Source organism: Anabrus simplex, chromosome 10, assembly GCF_040414725.1.
Source record: "Anabrus simplex isolate iqAnaSimp1 chromosome 10, ASM4041472v1, whole genome shotgun sequence".
In the NCBI taxonomy this organism is placed as follows: Eukaryota; Metazoa; Arthropoda; class Insecta; order Orthoptera; family Tettigoniidae; genus Anabrus; species Anabrus simplex.
In genome coordinates, this window is record NC_090274.1 from 117621332 (window position 1) to 117645477 (window position 24146).

A 24146-nucleotide genomic window follows, 5' to 3' on the forward strand; every position below is an offset into this window, starting at 1 on the left:
CTTGGTGTTGCATTTGCTCTGTCAGTCAGTGTACTTACAAAATGTTTCAGGTCTGTTCTTGATACTAATGCAAAGAAAGAGACTAAAGACTGTGATGTATTAAACAAATTCAAGAGCAAGTCTCCGAGCAGAAAAGTGTTGAAATTATAGAAATAGGGAGAAATCTTGTGAGTACTTCTATTTAGGCCTATTTCCCTATTCTTTATTCTTGTGCGGTAATCAAGTGCTAAATGAAAGAAATATATGTAGTGCAGTGTGTTCTAAGTTGTTTTATATATTTATCTCTGATTCAACCGGGCATAATGATAATAAAATGTATTATTTCGCGTTATTGTATGAATCTTCAATATAAGGATGTAGACAAAACATGAGAACAACAGAACACAAACGCGATCCAAGCGGCAATCGCCTGAACTACTTTGTTCGCCCAGAAATGTGTCGGCTTGTCCAGGCCTTCTATTATAGCGTAGGCAACGAGCTAGAATAACATAGAGAGGCGGAAGCGCTGCCTGGGTGAACCTAATAGAACGAACGTCCGCCATGTTTCCTGTTGTCACACAAGCAAGGGGGCATGGCCTTTAAATGACAAAAAGTGTAGAAAATGCGCATTTTAGAATCGCTGGGGAGAATTAAAGTCCGTTGCCGAAAGCTTGAAGCATGAAAGCGAATACCACCACTTCATCATATTGCGGCACGGGGCAAACATCACGATCAGTTGATTGTAGGGTAGTTCGAAATCATCTCACAGTGACATACGAATAGGCCTCGAAATCGGAACAAGAGCGTTACCCTGCTTGGCTGTTGCGGTTAAGCGTAAATTAGAATAAAAACGATGGACATAAATATTTATGACAGGAAACCTTAAAATCATAGGGACCTATAATATGTTACAACATCATTCTGTTAATATTTTTAAAATTATTGCATCCTCATGAGTACTGTGTTCCTTTCTTAATCTGTTTACCCTCCCGGGTTGGTTTTTCCCACGGACTCAGCGACGGATCCCACCTCTACCACCTCAAGGACAGTGTTCTGGGGCGTGAGACATTGGGTCGGAAGATACAACTGTGAGGGAGGGCTGCACCTGCTATGCTGAACAGGGGCCTTGTGGGGGGGAGAAGGAAGCGGCCGTGGCCTTAAGTTAGGTACCATCCCGGCATTTGCCTGGAGGAGATGTGGGAAACCACGGAAAATCACTTCGAGGATGGCTGAGGTGGGAGTCGAACCCACTTCTACTCAGTTGACCTCCCCAGGCTGATAGAATCGCGTTACAGCCATCGTGCCCCTTTTCAAATTTCGTGGCGGAGCTGGGAATCGAACCCGGGCTTCCAGGGGTGGCAGCTGCTCACGCTAACCAGTGCACCACAGAGGCGGCCCATGAATACTTTACCACAATAATCGTTTAGTGTAATTATTTATTATAATATAGGGGGATATCATGTTTCTCCCATTACCATATCATACTGGGATTACTAGCTTGAAAGTTGTCCATTATGAAGTGTGGCGTAGTTTTAAAAACCAAGGCAACAGACATCTACAATAAAGGCTGTATACATTTCAAAAATAGCAGTAAAATGCTGTATTTATCATACTTGGTGTACGTTTGAACGAAATAAGTGATTTTTTGTGGTTACGTTTTCTTGGTGGTGGGCGTTCCATTTCCTTTATTTGTAAATGTGAATGAAAATTAAATAGGGCTGGAAATGTACAGAGCATAAGCAACTGAATTGAGTGGGATACCATTTATCTCTTTTCGCCCTCACAACGCATTGTTCAGTTAATTCCTTGTTCTTTAAACGAAATCTGAAACAAAATTCGACAAATAATTACCGTGGCTATCCGTACTTTCGCTAAGTAAACAATAAAATGGATTTAATTACAAACAGAAATTACAAAAAGGAATCTCGGCTATAATTCAGTAATACTTACTTAAAGTACGATATATCCTTGGTTTTATTACTCCGATTAGTACAACCATACGTTGAGCTTACGGCTGGCATTCTTGAAAGCGAGAATCTATATTTTTACTTCTTAAAACTTAGGGAATTAAATTGGCAAGCACGATCTCCCTGTCACCTCAACATATGCTCTCGCGCCAATTCGCTTTGTTTTGACAACCGTTAACATGGCTGCCCCTTATCAACTTGCTTCAAGAGAGGGAGTGCTGATGTCAGGTATACAGCCCCTCTATGTTATTCTAGCTCGTTGAGCGTAGGCAACGACATGTGTGACCGGGCGAATGAGAAGGCGTATTAGCGTAGTCATAGTAGAGGGCGATGGTACAAGTTAACAAACTTGAAAGCTTGCGCAAATTTTGCGAAATAAAATCAATAAAAGTATGTGTAAGGAGCGATGTTAACATTTGGCAATGATTTTAAACTAGACGGCCTGCAGTAAATATTGTCTTAATTTCAAAATATTGTCAACCATACAAAAAAAAATGTCTGGCGGTTTTTTTTCTCTCGCTGTCGCCATCGGGACTTGCGTGTTGAGTATTGCTTGCGCCATAAATGTTCTATTGTGCATGCGTTTCTTAATTCTAAAATGAATAGAAGGAATAGTTCTTTGGTTTGGGAGCAAAACCAAAACTTCCAATTTAAGAGATCATTTGAAACGGAAGTATTTTACAGTGCTTTCAGAAAGTGCCAATACAAGAGTAACGAAAGGTAATATATTTCTCCCTTGAAGAAACTCATGTCAAATTTGTGTACTACCGTATGTTTATACCTGGAGAGGTTCCTTCTCTATTATAGATCCTCTTTGGGTCAGACATAGCGCGATATTAACACCCAGTGCTCTTTCAATAAGTGGCGTGACCTTCGGAGTTGTCAGTGGTAAAAAATCCTTTTCTAAATTCGGCCTGTTCTACTGAATGATAGAAATAAAATTTGTTCCTGAAGCGCATTTCTTAAGTGATTAAACTACGTTAAAATATCCGGTTTTGAAATCAAATTTTTTCTTCAAACGTTTGTCGTAAGTGATTAAACTATGTTAAAATATCTGGTTTTGTTTCGAAGTGGGAGGTATGTGGTTTTGCAGCTCATTCCGTTAGTTGTGTGACAGAATTTCTTCATTGAGGAACTGTGATTTCTATCATTTTGCACTGTGTCCACAACCTCTAACATATTGTCGGTAATTTTCAAGTTTCAATAATTTACTTTTGAAAAGCTCATAGATTTCAATGCAGAACCGTAATAGGTTAATACTAATCTTTCTCAGTTTCAGTATTCTGGCCTACATATTTTTATACCATATTTAATATTTTTAATTTTCTTAATTAATTTTTACTTAAGCCTTAAAAATGTATACCTGTATACCTCGTTGAAAACTCGTAGCCTTTGCGTTACAATTGCCGGCAAGTCTTACCTCGTGTGTTGTAGCAATATTTATCATATAGGGCCTATTTAAATTTGGTGGAATGGGGAATTTTTTCTGAAGTGCTACTCAGATGAAGAAATGCAGATGGTAGTTTCAGAAAGAAATGACAAGATGTAGTGTATACCGGTAATTTTAATTATTGTGTTGATGTGTTGTTTAATTCTGTGTGCGATTTAAATCTGATGCTGTGAATGTTCAGTATTTCTTTACACTGTAGGCTGCGAAACATGGTAGAAAGTTTTGAAATCTGGAGAGTTGTTTATTTAGGTTGTCCATGTGCCTGTTGCATATGTCAAAATTGTTGTGTAATACATCCGGTGCAGAATATTCTTGCATACTGTCCGCACACTTTATTTTGATGCATTTGTGTACGGGGGTGAGGAGTAAGGAGGGAGCTGTCCCGGTATCGATAGTGCTGCCTGGTGCTGCCAACTGAATGAAAATGAAATCTGAATTGAATCGAGAATATGATCGATCGATATGAAATTTCTAAACCGTTATCATCTTAAGCCAACAACTATGTCACATACACATTATATAACGTTATAAAACATATCTCTCGATGCGAATCTTGTTCCTAGCATGAATTCTATACTTTGGCTTTGATGTGTAAACAACAACAGTACCAGTACGTAAAGTTTACGCCAGATGTCGCACAACGATGCTTAAGCGATTCATAGTTTGTGTTTCAATGGTTGCCAGTACGAATCTCGAAGATCGCCGTGGTCGACTGATTCAGCACTAGGATGTAAATGCACCAAGATAAAGTGTGCGGACAGTACCTGTGGGATATCCCAGTTCTTGACTATACATCTCACACAGTGGTAAAAACTGATTGGCTTGTTCAGTTCTCTTTCCAATTTCTTGATTTATTATCCCATCTTCTGAAAAACACAGTTCTCCACACTCATTTTCATTCCATATTCCTCTATCTTGTGATTCCACACAGTAATATATTCTTGTACTTCCACTTCATCTTATTCTCATATTACAATGCCATGTGTAAGACTTGGTTCCCATTTTTTGTTGTATACTCTTGAGGATTTCATCCATGACTGTAATGAAGCGTAGAGGGGATAATACACATCCTTGTTGAGTCCTGCTTCTACTCTGAACCAGTTTGTTGTCTTATCGTAGTCTTCACACTATTTACTAACTTTTCATTTTTGGCTTTTATAATTGCATCTTCTCCTCTCCCTGCCATCTTTTTATCACTGCATCCAAGACCACTTGCAGAGCTACACGGTCATCTGCCTCCTTAATATCTATAAATATTATCACTAAATCTTGCGAAAACTCATATTTCTTCTGCATCTTGTTCTTTAGATTCAACAGATTGAAAAACTTAACACGTATAATAACTGGTGCCGAGAAAAACAGAGTTGAAGCCTTTGAAATGCTGTGTTATTGGATGTTGTTGAACATCAGATAGGTAGAACATTTCTGAAATAAAGAGATAGTGAATCAGCTTGATAAAAAGAGAACAGTTTGTGAGAATATGATCCTACAAAGGTGGAATTTGATAGAACAAATCTCAAGGTACTGTGAACTTGTTCAGTTAGTTTTGAAGCGAGTGCAGAGGATAAACATGGTAGGACAATTCCAAGATATGGACCCGGTGATCAGAGTGATATGCAAATGGAATAGACTCTGAATTTTCAAGAAATTTTGTGCATTTCGATCACAATGTAAATTGGATTCTCACAAGAAAAGTAATCTTGCTGTGTTTTCAGTTCCGTATAAAAGTGCATGTTATATAGCTACGAGTATGGTATAAGGTGTCATGTAAAACTAGGGGACCTTTGACTATGATCTTGACAAATATGTTAAATTAGATATCCTATGGAAGTGATCACTGTGTTAGATGTCGTATAAAACTGGAGGTCCTTAGCTATGATTGTAGTATCAGTCATAGAAAATTTGAGGTCCTATAGGTATGATAATGTTATCAACAGTCATGTAAAATTTCGGGTGCCGGGTTGAGTGGCTCAGACGGTTAAGGTGCTGGCCTTCTAATCCTAACTTGACAGGTTCGATCCTGGCTCAGTCCGGTGGTATTTGAAGGTGCTCAAATCTGACAGCCCTGTGTCGGTAGATTTACTGGCACGTAAAAGAACTCCTGTGGGACTAAATTCCGGCCCCTCAGTGTATCTGAAGACCTTAAAAAGTAGTTAGAGGGACGTAGAGCAAATAACATTAATTAATTATTAAAATTTCGGGTCTTTTCGGTATGATCATAATATAGATGGTCATGTAAAATTACAAGCTTGTTGCTTAGTTTGTTGACAAATAACCCAAGTAGCATTGACAGCAATAAGGTAATATGTTTTTCTGGCCTATGTTTCAGTGTAAAGTCATTGGAAATAATCAACAACCCCAGTAACTTCTAACTACTTCAGTTGCAGTGTGAAATGGACCTGGAAGTTAAGGTCAAAAAGGAACCAGCCTGGCTTGAAGAAACAATAAATGCATCACTTGTAAGTCTCATTCCAGATAACTTTATAAAGATCAGAACTTAACTCATAGTAGCTGAATAAGTTTGGCAGGGGCAAAATTTACTATGTGCTTACCCAATGCTAACACTAGCCAGTCACCATTTCCTGCATGGGCATCTAGGTGTAGTACGAATCTGTTTTGTTCCTTTGTCTGGGAATATGCCACAATGTGCTACACAAAGCTGCCAACTCTTAGGAACTACAATCCATAGTATTGATGTACATCTATGTGTCAAACTAGTGAGAAAAACATTGTTCGTGGGACAAGGAAAAAGGGCCACTGAGTGGACAGTTGGCCTCTAGCATGTACTAGGGAGACGGTAGTGCTTTCTATGGTTGATAGTGGCATAAAGTTGAATCAATCTTGAGGGCTTGATATTGAAGGAGCCTTGGTGTTATTTCTTTTAAACTGCTGTTTATTTGGGGCGTTGACCTAAGAAGATCTTTTGCCCCTACTTTGCACGGTATGTTGTGAACCTGCGTGTATTTGGAAATCGTGGAAGTGTAAAGTGTTGAATATGAGGAAGGGAACATTGAGGATGACACAAACACCCAGTCTCCAGGCTAGGGATATTGATCATTTACAATTAAAAATCCCTGACCCGGCCGGGAATCAAACCCGGGGCCGCCAGATGACAGACGGACTGCGGGGCCTTGTTTAGGTCCAGCTACTGACAAAGTTGTGATTAGCAGTGTCTTAAGATTGAGGCTTTAAGGCATTTCATGTGCTAAGTACCCATTGACTGACTGTCTGTTGTTAACTGATTACCTCTGTTGGCTACTGAAATGGATTTCTGGAGGGTGTGTGGTTATGTATTTATTCTGCATGGTTTGGTTCGGTAATGGAATCATTGGGGGATTGACGTAATTTCTGATCATTTCAGCCTATTGCAATGCCAGTTGTTGCTGAAGTGATGGCAAATGGTGGGTGCTAGATCGAATTAGGTCATGGCCAGTAGGTCCCTGGCTCTCATGGAAAACATTTGAACTTCTTTACAATGACACTAATGTTGGGTGAGCACGTAGTAAAATTCTGCCTTGGAAGCTTACTGTGAGTATAACTCGTCTAAAGAAAACACCCTGATGAAGGCAGAGATGCAGTGGAAAATTTTGAAGAAGATGTAAGCTATTTTCCTCCTCTTTCCTTCCTCTGTCTGTTGCTACTCTAATCACAGTCCATTGCAATCTTCTGAGTGTGTGGCTTTCAGTTCAGTGGCTCTTCATCTGATAGCTCAGAGGGTAAACTAATGCTAATTTCATTTCGGTGAGTGTGATTTGGGTTCGGCCTAGAGGTATTTGAAGAAGCTGAATTATTCCAGCACATGTCTGTAGTTTTACTGGCATGAAAGTAAATTCTTCCTGCACATTATTCTGGCACCTCAGTGTCTTTGCAAACCTTGAACATTGGAAGATTGATATTCAATGAATAACTGTGACTTGACGTAATAATCTATTGCAAACATTGTGTACTGCTAATTTACAGATGAGATAAGTGCCCAATAGGTGCTTCAAGCTAAACTTCTGCAATTAATGAGTGCTATCCTCAGAATAAATATGTACTTTCTCAGTTCTGAGTTACAGGCACTGCAGAAGAGAATGGTGTCTGAACATGTCCTACATGTGAGTGCACTGCTGTTCAAGATCTCTACCTTTGATATTTCTTGTTATGTTCTGTGTCAGACTTGAACCTGGCATATGAGCACACTCTTGATCAAGAACTCTAGGTTTAATATCTTATAACATTACTGTGTCAAACTTGTACATATATGAAAATTATGTTAAGGAAATGTATGCCAATATCGGAAAATGTTAGCGAGTGTGTTACGGTTGGATTTGGATTATTCTGTACTTTTTGTTGTCAGTATCGTAATTACTTTGGTTTAGAGGTTACACATCTTCTATTTTTCCCCTCTGATTATAATAGAGGATGGTTGGCCCATTGTACTTTTAAAAAATATCCTCCAACATTACTGAACCACTATTAGAACCACATGTTAAAAATTATTACTCCTATTGTAATTAGTGTAGAAGAAGTTAAATCACAAGTCTATTGTCACTGTTTTTGAGACTGAATACACTAATCTACTAAACAAAATATGAACACAGGTGTGATTACTCTGTTTTACCCTCACATCCACAATGTGCTGGAAGATATGTGTGTTAAGGAAACAGCGGATTTGCTTACGGGATACAAGAGATAAAATAGCTCAAAATGTGATTGTACGTTCTCTCAAAATAAGTACTTTGCTTAGACATTGAATTTACTTAGAAAGGCAGAATAGTGATTAACTCATTTTATTCCTCAAATACGGTTCAGACTCTATGTTATATAGAGAACCATATGTAAGGGCTCTAGAATGAATGATTCTGAGAAAATTCTCTTTAACTCTTTTGCTGCGGAAGTCGACTTTTGTCGACTTACTTCACAATAGAATTTGCTGTGGTAATTGACTCTTGTCGACTTTGTACTTTCCGGCTATAGTTTCAGCTTGCTTCATTAATAAAGGTGCATTTAAGAATACAAACATCTGTAGTCGTGTATTGACTATGTACTAAGCATTGTTTGAAGCAGGCTTCACTCAGCAGCTGTGAGCGGGTAGAACTACATTAGTAATGACAGTGATGAAATCTTCAATCTTTTAGTGGCTGATTATTATTCCTACTGTTCAGTAAATTTGGGCAATGAAACAAGTGATGATGTGCAAAGTGATTGTTTGAAAGAAAGTGCCAAGGAGGAAGATCTTCATTTTGTATCGGTCAGGTGGGATATTAGTGATGACGTAAGAATTACAAAGATGAAATAATGTGATGGGGCTAATTTTGATATAACTGTGAAAAGCGAAGTTTCGAATTTTGATGACCCATGCAAAGCAGTTCTTCAGTTTATGCCATGCTCAGTGTTTGAGCACACAGTAATGGAAATATATAAACATGCTGAGCAATGTTTAGATGAAATATTTGATTTTCCTCCTCGTTCGAGGTGTGATCAATGGACTGAATGCAAAATAGAAGATATTCAGGCAATGTTGGCTACTGATATTGGGATGGGATTGTGCCGTAAATCAGCATTACAGACTTACTTTTCTGAACAATAATGGCTTACTGCTATGCCAAGTGATGTCTCGAGACAAGTACTGCCTTCTTCAAAGCTTCATGCATTTCAGTAACAATGAAAACCACATTGCTAAGGGGTCACCAGGTTATGATCCATTATTCAGATAAGACCTGTCATTTTTATTGTAGAAAATTTGTACCGGGAGCATGCTTCACCTGGAAAATGCTTATCAGTTGATGAGTCTATGCTAAAATGTATGGGAAGGCTGTGGTGTAAGCAATACCTTCCTTCAAAGCCATTAACAAAATGGGGTGTAAATTTGTGGTCACTATGCGACAGTAGAAGTAGTTACCTTTGCAAGATTCAGACTTATGTAGGAAAGGACAGTGAATAGTCAGTGCGTGAGGGAACTTTGGGAGAGGAAGTGGTAAGAAGCCTGACAGAGGGTTTTGAGTATACTGGCAGATTTGTGTGTGTGGATAACTTTTTTTCAGTCCCAGAGGTTTTCACCCAGCTTTCTGAGAAGAACATAGGTACTGCAGGACAGTGATATCTAACCGCAAAGGACTACCTCAAGAGATGAAAACCCTAAAAATGAAGAAAGGGCAAAAATCTAAGTTCTGGCTTCTTCCATCCAAAGAAATGCTAGCGTGCGCATGGCAAGATACTGGCCGGGTAAACATGTTATCGACCGTACACACATCTGAGATTGTGAAGATTCAGAAGAGGTCAAAAAAAGGTGAAAGTGGCTATGTAACTGTTGAAAAACGCAAGTTAGTTGTAAATTACAACCATGAAATGAATGGTGTTGATAAATTTGATCTACTGAAAACTATGCATTTGTACACAAGAAACTCAAGTGATATCAGGTCTTGTGGTATTTTCTAATTGAAACTGCATTAATAAGTGGAAGAATATTGTACAATAAGCTTCAAAAAAAGGGCAATTAGTGCTCGCGACTTCAGAAAATCTGTCATGATTGGACTTCCACAAGAGTATCAGCGCAGTCCGCTGGCGAAACGAGGAAGACCTTCTGATTACATACCTCAGGCGTGCCTGATGGAGAGGCACTCTCTTGGAAAGCAGCAGGACAAGAGTGTCGAACCTAATTGTGTTGTTCGTTCCATATTACCAGCTAACTGTTCAGAGAAAGGAAAGGGAGTGTACAAGAGAAAACAGACAATATTTTTTTGCAGGAATTGCCCAAGACAGCCTGCAATGTGTCCAGTTCCATGTTTCAAGATGTATCACAGTAATGTGTGTTTCAAGGTCAAATGTCACTGCTAGTTTGCCAAAGTTGAATTTAAAATGGTGCAATGATGTTGAAGGTCGCTAATCTTTAAAAAAAATTTAATTTTCAGTTCATTTGGAAAATACAAAAAAAAGAGTTACATTTTTATGTAATTGCTCTGTTTAAAAATAGCGCAGTGAAAAAAGTTAATATGCTCCTTCTTAGTGGGCTCTGACACTTTGAGGACTTAAGGCACATTAAAAAAGTTTTCTTTCCTCTTTGTCTATATTTCCCTTTCCATTTTTTGCATCCTTTTCATCCATTCCTTAGTTCTGCTACTCTTCTTTTCCTTCTGTATTGAATGGCGTAAGTTGATATATTCTAGAACTTCATATTTAATTCACTTTTATTAGTAAGTTCACTTATATTAAAACATTAGCTTTTGTTCACAGTCCCTCCCTGGCCCCCCTTTAGTTCTGACAAGGTTTTATGAATCCAAGTGAGAAATTTAAATATCTTGTAGTATATCATGAAAGCGCTTCTGAAACTGCAGATGTACACTACAATGCTGCTGACCCCACTGACAGTGTTCTCACCCCCATAGTCCTTCACAGAACACTATATAACATCATTTTAGTAGTAAAATATTTCATTTGTATTTGCTTTGACTTTGGGCTACATCACATCTTTTGCTGGTATATGACTGTGATAAGTCTGCTTCTGTCATGTTTATTTTTTATTTTACACTTGGCAGCAATTAAATATGCTGTTCAAAACCAAACTGTCTTAATGCTTGATGTAGCCCCTGTGAGCTCGGCAAAACCAGAGTAGAGAATGTGATTCCAATATTTCGAGGTATTTTACTCTGTAGACAAACTCTATGCTGAGAACAAAACTGATTTAGAGCAGGTGTAATACTTGTAAGTGGTTCAAACAACCTTTAAGATTTGATTGATATGATTGTGGATATGAAAAGAGTTCATACAATTTAGTGTTTATGTCTATGGCTGCTTCCTTCCAAATTCTGTCCAAGATGGCCCCAATTTCATCCCTGGTAGTATATCTTCTGATATGGGTAGAAAATGTTTCTCATTTTATATTTTGTTCTCAGTCTCGTCCTTTCTCTGACATAAGGAGTGAGCAAGAATAGTAACACCATTCTCAGTACAGCCTTTGGTTATTACAATCCTCTGCTGGTAGAAATCTTCCTTAAAACATTAGTGAAATTTGGAAAGTAACTGTAATACAGGCAATTAATGAATTAACAAGCTCATTTTTGGTGGCTATATTTGTAGATGTGTGTTATGAGCATACCTAAAATATATCTTATTTTCCACAGGAGAATATTGAACATGTGCCAGAAGTAATAGCTCTGAAAGAAGAAGTTAAATCAGAGTTAACAGATCCAGGGTCGACGCAGGAAAACTCTCTTGAGGTAATGTACATAATTCGATAAGCCATCATCTGATAATGAAAATAGTTTGAAAATGGCTCAACAGATATCAGTGTTTGACCCTCCATTTCAGTGCACACGATTGATAGTCCTATGGTAAACATACTTTTTTATGAGATTGACTGTTTACTTACCTAATTTTCCCTTTTCCGTCAAGTTGTTCCACGATCTTGCATTATGAATGGCGCAGCAGTTAGGATTGCTCCAAAGACCTCTACTCTATACCATTTGGGAGCTGGTATCATTCTCACTAATACTGTTACTTTGTAAATATTTTCTATCACAAAGTAGCTATAAGATACATTCTTTTGTTACTGTTACAGGATATTATACTAGTTGCTTCCAAATGAAACACCTTTGTAATCTTATTGATTATATTAATTACTAGCTGATTTTCTGATGCTTTGTTACGGAATTCTACATTGTATACAGAATTCTAGATGAGGTAGTGTACACATTGTGAGCAAGATTGTATTAAATTGCATAGCTCTTAACGTTACCCTAGAAACGTGACTGGGAAGTTACCAAACATCTTTTCTCATATGAAGACTGGGTTAGGGAATATTCATTGTAATGGTAGGCTTGCTTGCCTACCATCAGTCACAATCAGGTTGGGGAGTTTTCATTATAATGGCAGGCACTCTCCACCTGCCTTTTTACTATGCCAGAAAAACTGTCTTCATGGTTTCCCCAACTGAAATGAACGTAGGCCATTACAATGACGTTAGTAGTAATGGCGCAATTAAAAGCAGTGCTTTCATATGAAACACTCGATCAATTGAGATACTACCCATTTTCTCGCTTTTAACAAACAGTACTACACTGCCAATCTAACAGTCCAAAGTTCTGGAGCTAAATGACCTAACTGCAGAGAATTGTGGTCCGTGAACACTCTTTGTATTTATTCGGGGGGGGGGGAGTCGAATAGTGGAGAGTCTCAGGGCAAAAACTATGGTCTTTTACTAAATTGTTTCCTAGGAGTGCCTGATGAGTCAGAAAATCTCAATTCATTACACTGGCGGCAGAAAATCTATATTGACTTGGAAGCAAATTTTTCTCAAAATCAGAGGAGAAACCCCCTCTTCACTGCTGATTTGGAATAAAATGAATATAGAATTCAATAAAAGTGAAGAGGAAGAAGCTTTTCTTAAGAAATGGCTCATTTCAGAGTTAAATTTTGAGTTATTTAGTGAATTGTGGTGCTATAATTTGGAACAGGCCTAAATTCTAATTCTAGCTACTACTAAGTGAGCCTCGGCCTTGTGCACACTGCTCATTCAAAACAGCGCGTCAGAGTAGGGATCGCATAGGTGGAATTCTATGATGAACCAGTATGTTACGAACCAGCGGTATCAGAAAATGTATGAACCAGAGGAATGGCATGCTAAATAAGAAAGTTTTCTAACTCCCCAGATATTTCACGGCAATATTCAATCAGGCTGTTATAGTTGGTACACACAACAAACAATGGTCAATGTATTGTTATTCTTGATCAATGTTATGCGCTTTCAATATTGTAAGCCTTCAGATTTAGTTTCCTTCCAACTCTGAAATACCACTCTTATCATAGTCGGTACGGTAAAACTGAATAAAACATAAATGATCGGAAGTTGTGTTCTCTATAACTATTGTCCTGTGGTACATTTTTATAGGACCAATAACATTGGCATTTAAAAATTAAATTTTAGGCACCTTCCCCATAACTACAATTTCATCCTGGTGGAATAAAATTGTTTATAGCTTAGACTGTAATTTCTTATTCCCCGACTCTATATACCCATTTTTCATTAATTTCTTTTAACCCATTTTCTCGTGGCTCGGCATAAATGATCGGAAATTTAATTCTGTATAACTTAAGTTATGTAGCATTTATCGATAGGACCACTAATAATACAAATATTTTATAATTACATTTTAGGCCTTCCCCTATACTACCAGTTCACTCAGCATGAATAAAATAATTTATAGCATAGATTGTAGTGGCTCATCCCCCGACTTTACATACCGATTTTCATTAATTTCTCTCAGCGGTTTTCTCGTGATGCGTGTACAAACAGACAGACAGACAGAAATTACCGAAAAGTAAAAAGTGGACATAACCGATACAGAAATGCCATTCCTTTCAAATTCTGAGCAATGTACAAACATAAACTAATTTTGTATATATAGATTGTCTTCTAGATAATACAATTATTTGTAGAAACAAGTTGCTTACTGTGAGGATTCACTTACTACTCACACTGTAACCATATCGTGGCAAATGAAAAGCATTCTTATTCTTCGTAATGTGGTCTGTGGTGTTACTAGTCCATTGTGACGTAGAATGTTACTTAAACATGAAATGAATAAATAAGCCATTCAAGAGTTATCTTGCCTTTCTTTTTCATACTTCATAAGTGATAGTGTTTGTGAATAGGCCTTGTAAGTTCACCGTTACTCACCTGAACATTTGTTACATGAATTAATTTGTTACTACCAGGGTACATATTTGATCACTGCCATCACCCACTTCATAGCATAGTCTTCTTTCAGTATGACTATGTTGCTATGGGGTATTTCATTGTCCATTTATTGAGAAATGCATTTGACCATCTCCTCCAGGAGTTCTGGGTTGCCTGCTGAATATATAGCCGTGTGGGCAAGGTTTTGATGGGAGAGGAAGGATAATCATGATCAGAGAGTGTAGTAATTGGCTCTCCTATAATGAAGTGGGTTGTTGTTAGGTAAGAAGTGTCAGAAGGGTCATCATTTAGCTTGGTGAGAGAATGTGGGTATGTGTCGTAAGAGCGGTCCATTCTGTCCATTCTTTGTTGGTAAAGCGATAAGAATCCATCACTCGTCTGAGGTGATATATCAGACTCTTGACAGCTGCTTCTCAGATTCCACCAATGTGGGGTGCTGCAGGAGGGATGAAAAATGCCATGTCAGTCCCATGTCTGTAGTTGTGTGAAGAGTAGTTTTCTCAGGGTTGTTTTGCAGAAAGGCCTTGATTTCCTTAGCTGCTCCGTAGAAGTTCATATAGTTATCGCTGTAAAGTACGGAGAGAAATGTGGTGAGATCAGGTATCATATCTATGTAGAGAACCTTGGTAGCTAGGCAGTCTTGTCTTGTTCAATCTCACACCATTTTTTATGAGTATTGGGCTAGCATAGTCTGTGCTAGTTTTAATGAATGGGTATGTCGGGATTACATGCACCCTGTGTGTATTTAACATCAATTGTTCTGCAGTATCTGCATTCAACTTAGAACACCTGAGATGTGCATGAGTGTGGCTTCTTTCCTTCCCTGTTGCTGATGAGATCCTAAACTTGTCTCTCAGAGAGTTGAGTGCCAGGATGAAGTAGTCAAAGGTGTATCACCATCATAATTATACTTGTGGGATGATATGGATACAGAATTTCCAATTTTCCCACTCCACTAGTATTGGAGTATTGTGCAGTTTTCTACCAACAAGAAGATTGCCTTTCTGATCTACGAATTGGATTTATAGTCTTAATGTGAGTTGATAGTTTCCTACACAACATTAATCTAACATTTGTGTACAGGGTTCAACTCCAATACAAACAGTGGACTTTAACCCTTAGCCCTCTTTTTCTTCTGAACACTGCTGCCTCTCCAGCTCCATTTAAGAATCTGCTAGCAGAGGGATAACAGAGAGCACCAACATATTGACGGCATATTTATAAAAATCAGCTGAAGCAAACACAGAATAAATATAATACAACTACAATACAGTATTCAGGTGCAATTTTCAGCATTTTCAAACCTAAAATTATCCCAGACAGTCACTTTTTGTCTGTAATAGTGCATTGTGTGAAACTTCCCAAAACACTCGCTGGGATGTAATCCAGGCTTTTTTCTGCAGGTATTGCTGAAAAAAATACTCTTGCATCGTAATTTAGGCTTACTGTTCATTGCCATATTTAGGATTACGCCTAAGAATGCTTTGAATTCAGGAAAAGTAACATCTATCCACGACCCCCTAATAGACTCACGTGTGAGGGGCGTAACGTTTTGAATGTTTACACTAGCATACCGGTTAGTCTCGCACACAATTTCCGACAATAACTCGTCAGTCAAAGGTAATAATTGGAAAAAGTTCATTCAACCATGCGGTTGTTTATAACCTGATGTACCTGTGAATGAGCTTTTGAAATCCAAGTCAGTGTCGCGGTATTTCCTCCATCCATCAGAAGAGGTACCAGCATCGCCATTCAGCATAATTTTCTCATTATCGGGATTTTTATCATTCACCTCACCAACACAATCTCATTCCGCAATATCTTTCTTACCATTTAATTGAAAATCACTCCCACTATCGCTGAAATCAACGTCACTTTTACCGAAAAGTATGGCGATTTCTTTCTCACGCTGCTCGAATGATGCCATGTTGATAAGCAATGTTTGTTTACAAACTCACATGGTCTGCAAAGAATCTGCACAAAGCCTGATTTCAAAGAGATTGTAGCTATAAATGGCTTCAAATTTTCGTCGAAGTTTTGCAGTACCTTACTGTACCTGTAATTCATGCACCCGTAACCCGACATAGGACCTATGCGGGATATTCTCGTTGTCATGCATGGCCCGCCACGTGAGTACTAAGGGTTAATTTCACTCCGTGGGTTGTTACAAAACTTTATTGAGATACACCTATTCAATACAAGTTGGGTTCTTAAAATTAAGATTTACATCTTGTCATACTAATGTAATGGGACAGGATTCGCCCATTTCATGGCCATCATCAGCCGTGATCTCATGCCTAAAGAATAAAAATCAGGATCCTCATTACTCTAGTCAAAGTGTTACTTAGGGAAACGTGTGTTATAACAGTGAGGAAACTTGTTGTAAGTTCACACACGACGATGTACACAGTTAAAACATGTCTATAAAATATTTGGTGAGAGGATGTATGTGTTGTAAGAGTGGTCCATTCTTTGTTGGTGAAGCGATAAGAAACCATCACTCTTTTGATGTGATATCAGACTCTTGACAGCTGCTTCCCAGATTCCACCAAAGTGTGGTGCTGCAGACTGGTGAAATGCCATGTCAGTCCCATGTAGGGTTACGAACCGTCCGGCAAACTTTTCAATCATTTTGGTTATGTCTGGCCGGCATTTCTAATTTATCGACATTGTCCGGCATTTTTCATTACAAGATTGCTGACTTAGATTTTAGGCTGAAGACAGCATGTTATTGTATCGTACATCAACTCCATGTGCTCAGGGCGCTACTTCCGAGGGTGGAAATAAATAATACTAATATTCGATATATTGAACTCGAAGTCCAGGCATCGATCAACCAATCAACGCACTTCATTTCCACGTTTATGTTGAGAGAAACCGGAAGTTTCGAGAGATACAGTTTACATGTGCTTGCCATATGATTTGCAGCTATCGTGTTTGGTTATCTGGTTGTCGCTGTAAATTATAGTGCGAGTATGCAGCGAGTGGAGTGAAATATTAATCTCATTGCATCCTATTACGTACCGGTATGTCATCTTTGCAACCTGAAAGGAGTGAATCTAAAAAAAGACAGTGTAATATTTCGGAGAAACTAAAACATAAGTATCCTTGCTTTACTCATGGACGCAGTGAAAGTGAAGCGAAATGTGCAGTATGTGATAGCTATGTTAATGTCGGATGCAAAGGTGTTGGTGACTTGAAAAGACACATTAACAGAGAAAAACACAAAAAGACGGTGAGAACTAGGTCAATATCATGTTCAATGTTATCATTTGTCGCTCACAAATATTCAACAGATGATAAAAACGTTCAAGCCGCAGAAGCTACAATGTCATTTCATAGTTTTCCATCACCAGTCGTACAAATCAATGGACTGCACAGCTAAATTGAATAAAAGTATGTTCTTAGGTTCTGAAATAGCACAGAAACTGACCTGTGCAAGAACTAAAACAGAAGCCATAATAAATAATGTTATTGCTCCTCACTCAACAGATATTATAATTGAAACTCTTAACGATAAAGTTCCATTTTTTGGCCTAGGAACAGATGCAAGCAATCATGGTGTACTAAAGTTGTTTCCAATTGTCATCCAATTCTTTAATTACAAAAATAATGGCATTCATATAATAGTTCTTGATTTAGAAGCATGTCCATGTGAAAGTTCTGAATGTATTTCCTCCTATATTTCAGATACTCTCAAAAAGCTAAAATTACTTCTAGATATATTGAATTTTCTGGAGACAATGCCAATGTTAATTTTGGAGGCCATGCACGCAGGGAAGGGAAGAATGTATTCTCTGCTCTCAAAAAAGACTTGAATGAAAATATAGTAGGTGTTGGATGTCCTGCTCACATTCTACATAACTGTTTGCAACATGGAACTGATGCTCTTCCTGTTGATATTGAGTCTGTGGTGATGAAAATTTTCAACTTCTTTCATGTATATGCGGTGCGCACTCAGCAACTGAAACACGTTTGTGAATTTGTTGATGTAAATTATATGCAGCTTTTAAATCATTCTATGACTAGGTGGTTAACATTGTATCCAGCAGTTGAAAGAATCCTGCAATTGTTCCCAGCTCTGAAATCCTACTTTCTTTCTCAGGGTAGGAAGTCAGTGCCTTCATCAATTAGAAACTTCCTTGAAAATGACTTTTGAGAGCTCTATCTTCTGCTTCTTTCCTCAACCATGCACATTTTTCACTGTAAAATTTTGTCACTTGAGAAAGAACATAATTCAGTTGTAGAAGTGCTTGAACTATTAGAATCTGTTCAACCTTCATTGAAAGGCAGACTTGAAGGTCAATTCATTCCCCTTAAGGTTAGACAGATGTTAAATAAATTTTCAGAAGATGGTTTGGATAAAGAATGCAAAGTGTTTGGAGAATGTATCTTGTTTCTATGAAACCTGGATAAATGGATGCATCCCATAGAGGAATTCAAGTTTTTCAAATGGTTGAAACTTCAAAACATTAAAGACCTCAGCATTGACGATATTGTACCATGTATTCAGTACTTACAGTCAAAAGGTGTAGAAATAGATGATTCAAAATTATTCGGCCAGTTCTGCAACGTAAGGGCTTATTCTAAAACTTCAGCTTTGGATAAAGATACAACACTAGACCAACATTGGTATGTTTTTTTAATAAGTGGCAGAACATTGAGGTATTTTCTGAACTTTTGAACATTTGCCAGTTTTTCTTTGCCATACCAGGCAGCAATGCCTTCACTGAACGTGTGTTTTCATTCATAAATGCCCAATGGACAAAGGAAAGGAACCGTTTGTTGGTAGAATCAGTGAAAGGAATGTTACTTGTGAAGTTCAATTTCGAAGAGGTATTATGTGAAGAATTTTATAAATATGTACTTCAAGAAAATAACTCGCGTCTTCTTTCAAAAGTAGGTTCTGTTGAAAAATACAGCTTCAAGGAAATAAACTGCAGCAAGGACTGATCATTAAGTAAGGTATTACCTTTTATAACAAGTTGTGTGTAATATACGTATAATGTTGTTATTATTACATATTTGGTATGTAAAAAAGAAACAAACTTATTAATTTGTAGAGAACAAAGCAACCCACGGAATAGTTGATTAAAATACTTTGACAAGACGTTCAAGGAGAAAAGGGCTGGGACCAATTTGAGGTTGGTGGATGTAATAAGAAGACGAATGATAAAGGTTAATAAAAACAGTGTATTATTTCTACAAGGAAATCAGTCTCAAATTACAACTCAAATTTTTATAATCTGGTACATAAAAGAAAACATTCATCGTGAATGACGTACATCAGAATAGAATCCCTAGACCATTTACAAATTATAATGTTTAACTAATGAAATGAACATGATTACCTATAAGCCTCGGAGAATATTGACACAAATTTCCAAAAAAGGTGAAGAAAGGGAGAAGAAAGGCATGGGAAGGGCCAAGGACGGGAATCACAATAGTGGGAGTCGCCTGAGTATAAAAAGTTGCCAAGTGCAGGAACAGTTTGTGTGATAAGTTGTACCGTCCACGCCACAAGTTCAATCACTCACTAACTCTTGAGATTGCATATTACTTGATGTTCATTTGTTAAGGAAATGTATCACTCATATCAAGCGTAAAAGAAAACTGGTCATAGCAATGAAGATAACTCTAAAATCCATAGGAGAAGAATAAATACTCTGTTGCTCACCCGATACAGCAAAATAAAAGAAGTGGAGCTTCTCAGCAAATAGTGGGAAGTCCTCAGACGACCCTCCAACCACACTCGGAGTCAGCGCTGGACTGACGACCGATTTTTTTTGTATTTTTTTTTTTTTTTTAGCGGGGGCCCCCGTAGCCCGCTCCCCCCCGCCGTGACCATCGACTCAATCTACATGGCCTCCAACATGCTATTAATTTCTAAGTAGAAAGAGATAGCAGGGAAGAGTGGGAAGTGATACAAGGAGTATCTGCCGGTTTCCGAGTTAGACTCGCTACCACGGCAAGTGTTTGTGTTTGGTAAGGTGGTATTGAAGGGTCAGCGAAAAACCACATAGGCAGAAAAGAGAAAGAGCCTACGTGTAAAACCTGACAACTTTTGATAGCACATGCAAGGATGTGGGCTGGAAATTTCAGAGGTTGTGTTAGTTAGGAAGATGTGTCATGCAATCATAACCATTTCCTTGCCATTGTTATTATGGGGATCAGTCCATCTTGTCACTGCCAGGACGGCTCGGGTCCACTAGCATCTGGGCTCTGGGCCACAGGATCGTCCCTTTGCCCAGCAGCCAGTGGTCCCTGGTGCCAAGTCTCCGCTTGGAGAGGGGGATAGAGAGCCAAGCCTTACTTGGTGCAAGGGGCTGTCTTCTTCTTCCGCCTGGCGATGTCCCTCTGGGCGGTGTTGTTGGAACACACTTGTCACTGCAGATCTGCAACTATGCTAGGGTTATTAGAACAATATATATATATATACACATACAGGTGCTCCTTGGAGTACCGGCTTGCTTGCCTGCGCTCACGTCCAGTGCTCTACTTAAGTAATAGAAGAATGAGACGAAATATAACTATATTAGTACTGCTGTTTTCGTTATAGGGCGCGGGCTGATGTTCCACTCCCGTGTCTCTTTCGGGGGGCGGAGGTGGTTGATTCGTCCTTGGCCGTCTGGCTGAGTTGCCATCGTCTTCTTCTCGTGTTGTGTTGCTTATCAGTCTTTCCTCGCCTGGTCCCTGGGTTAAAGACAGCTGTAATCATGGGCGCATATTTACATATTTACATAGGTACATGTTGTCTGCAGTGTGTGGGTTTAAGTGGTGTCTAGGTGTCAGCTTGGGGAGGAGCCAGCTATTGGCCCCTCGTCCCCCCAAACCTGTGGCTGAACAGAATGTGTTTCGGTGTGGGGTACTTTTTGTAAAAATCGACGTCGTACTGTAGCAACCGATCCCGCTTATTGACTGGTTGATCTTATTACCCCATGACTTTGTGTACATTCTTAGTGTTTGTTTTCGTATGTGGCGCCTAATCGAGCTGACTTTAGCAATATCGCGTAGTTGGCGTATTGATGTGTCGAGAAGGAGTCTGGCTGCTGCTCGTATGCATTTATTTTGTATTTGTTCTTGCGTATCCAGGTTCGTCTTTGCAGTGAACCCCCATGCTGGGGCTGCGTACATGATTATTGGCCTAATTAAGGCCTTATACATATTTATGGCTACTTTTGAATAGGGTATAGCTGGCTGAGTCTAATCTGAGCTTTCCTTTGGATATCTTTGATGTGGTATAGCATGGTGAGCTTTCGGTCTAGGACTACTCCTAGGTATTTGGCTTTATCATGACATGTTATATCCTGATTGTAAAGCTTTAGCGTTTTAATATTGGCTGGTCTGCGTGTGAGTCTGTTCTTCCTAGTGAACAGCACGGCTTGGCACTTGCCAACATTGACCTTGATGCGCCATTTCGTTAGCCATGGCTCAAGAGTTCTTAGCGCTACTTGGAGCCTCTTCCGAGCGCACGCTAGTTGTGGGTGTTGGACTGTGATAGCAGTGTCATCAGCGTAGAGGTATGTGGTAGTGAGTTCCGTAGTGGGCATGTCATTTGTATATAGGACGAAGAGGATTGGGCCAATAAGTGACCCTTGGGCTATGCCCGCTCTAATCCTTCGCGTGCTTGACAGCGTGGTTGTGTACGTCTACTTGGAACTATCGGCCCTCCAGATAGGATTTGATTAGCCTTATATAGCCTGGGTGGAATTCGAGGTCAATTAGCTTCGCTAGTAGGCCTTCGTGCCAGACTTTGTCAAATGCTTTCTGGATATCAAGGAAAACCGAACCTCTGTCCCTTCATTTATTGAAACCTATCGTTGCTTTTTCTATGAATCGCGTGAGCAGTTGTGGGGCTGAATGCCCGTTCCTGAAGCCAAATTGCTCATTGCGAATTATTCCTCTTTCCTTGATATGCCCTATTAGCCTTTTTAGTAGTATTTTCTCAAATACTTTACTGAGGGCGTCTAGGAGGCTGATAGGCCTATAATTATTTGGGTCTGACTTGTCTTTGCCTGGTTTTCCAAATACGAGTATCCTAGCCCTTTTCCATTGTTCAGGGTAGTATTGGAGTCTGAACATTGCATTGAAGATGCTGGTAAGTAGTGTTAGGGCTTTGTTTGTTAATTTCTTAATTATAATATTCTGTATCTCGTCTGGGCCAGGCGCCTTCTTGGGGTTAAGATGACTTATAATCCATTTAATTTCGTGTATATTTGTCCTCTTAACCTCCGGCTTAGGTGCATTTTCGAGGAACTCAGCTACCTTTGCCTCGGTTTGCCTGGTGAAGGCAGGGTCAGATGGTATTTCATTCGGAGTGAATGCCGCTTCGATCAAGTCGGCTATGACTTCCGCTTTATCACGGTTCTCATATACCGGGCCGTTTTGTCCCTTAATAGCAGGGATGCTGTGTGTTTCACGAGTGAAGTGTCTCGCTAGGTTCCACACAGGCCTGGTATTTGTGTCGAATAGACGGAGTTTATTGTTCCATTCTCCCGACCTACATTCCTGTAGTTTGGTTTGTATTTCGGTACTGAGTTCATTTTTCATAATTCTGTCGTAGCTTCTATGGTGTCGTGCCCAGTTGCGTCTGTGGCTGTTGCGCTTGCGTATTAATTCCTTAATGTGGGCTGGAATTTCGAATTGTGGGTATTCATTGTGTTTGCTTTCTGGTATGCTCGCTGCTGCAGCTGCCTGAATTGCTTCTACTAGGGTTTTGACTGCTTCGTCAATTTGGGCTGTGCTGTCTGATAGCATACCCTCGCTTCCCTGTAGGAGTGTGTCTAGTTTGTGTTCGAATTTGCCCCACTTGACTGCTTTATAGTTGAGCCTACTCTTGGGGTTGTTTTCATATTCCTCTGGGGTCGCATTTAGTGTAAATATCACTGGTTGGTGCCTCGACCCAAGGTCGTTCACTACCGTTATGCTATGCCTTTGAGGAATATGTCGCAGTAGGGCTATGTCTAGTATATCGTCAACCTGATCGTTTGGCGCTAGGAATGTGGGTTCGCTGGGGGCTGTTACCACATAGTCCTGGGATAGCATGTGGTTGTACAGCTTTGTGGCTTCTGAGTTAGGTCTCAGGCAGCCCCAGCTGGCGTGTTTCGAATTTAGGTCGCCACCTAGGATCGTGTTTCGATTTAGCCTTAGTACTGCATCTATGTCTTGTGTGTTCAGGCTTTTCGGTCTGGAGTATGCCGCTATGAAATTTATGAGTGTTCCTCGGACTGCCATGGCAATTCCACATGCCTCCAGTTCGACCAGCTCTGGCATGTCCACCTCCATATGTTTGATGTCCTTTCTTACCAGAACTGCCACCCCTCCAACTCCGTTGGCCTTATCGCTTCTGTGTATTTTGTAGCCTCTTATGTTGAACTTCTTCCCTGGTGGGAGGAACTTTTCTGTTAAGAGTGCTACATGAATAGTGTTCGCAACTAGGAAGGGTTCGAGTTCGTATTTCCTGGACATAACGCCCTGGTAGTTCCATATTAGTACTCGAAGCAGTAGCGTGTTATTGTTATCGTTATTATTATTGTTATTATTATTGTACCGGGCGGTACACCTCCTCGCCGCTAATTCAAACATTGCGCCAGTTGAAACTCCTCTACTGGAGTAAGCCTGAACTTTAACAACCACATTAATTCTAAGGTTTCTCAGAAGATGTCTTTACTGTAAATTTTGAAGTGTTCTGAACTATGTCGGTTTCGATTTGTACCAAGCTCGATAACTGCAGTCGCTTAAGTGCGGCCAGTATCCAGTATTCGGGAGATAGTGGGTTCGAGCCCCACTGTCGGCAGCCCTGAAGAAGGTTTTCCGTGGTTTCCCATTTTCATACCAGGCAAATGCCGGGGCTGTATCTTAATTAAGGCCACGGCCGCTTCCTTCCATTTCCTAGGCCTTTCCTACCCCATCGCCGCCGTAAGACATATCTGCGTCGGTGCGACGTAAAGCAAATAGCAAAAAAAAATTGTTTCGATTTGTTTTTGTTTTCTCTGTAGTAAGAAGTGTGAACATTCTCTTCTAGATGGCACTACTTAAGAACTACTATTGTGCACCCTAGTGCGAAGTGAAG

The 24146-nt window shown here is 39.4% G+C and overlaps 1 protein-coding gene across 1 annotated transcript in view; it reads left to right on the forward strand.

Moving 5' to 3' along the window:
• The first annotated feature begins 3067 nt into the window (after positions 1-3067).
• The window catches only part of LOC137502356 (zinc finger protein 41-like), a 49466-nt gene continuing 28387 nt past the window's right edge, over positions 3068-24146 (forward strand). The window contains exons 1-3 of the mRNA XM_068229367.1: positions 3068-3132; positions 5726-5855; positions 11499-11594. Coding sequence (XP_068085468.1) covers positions 5790-5855; positions 11499-11594 — 162 coding nt within the window. The 5' untranslated portion in view covers positions 3068-3132; positions 5726-5789. The remainder of the gene's footprint in view (positions 3133-5725; positions 5856-11498; positions 11595-24146) is intronic.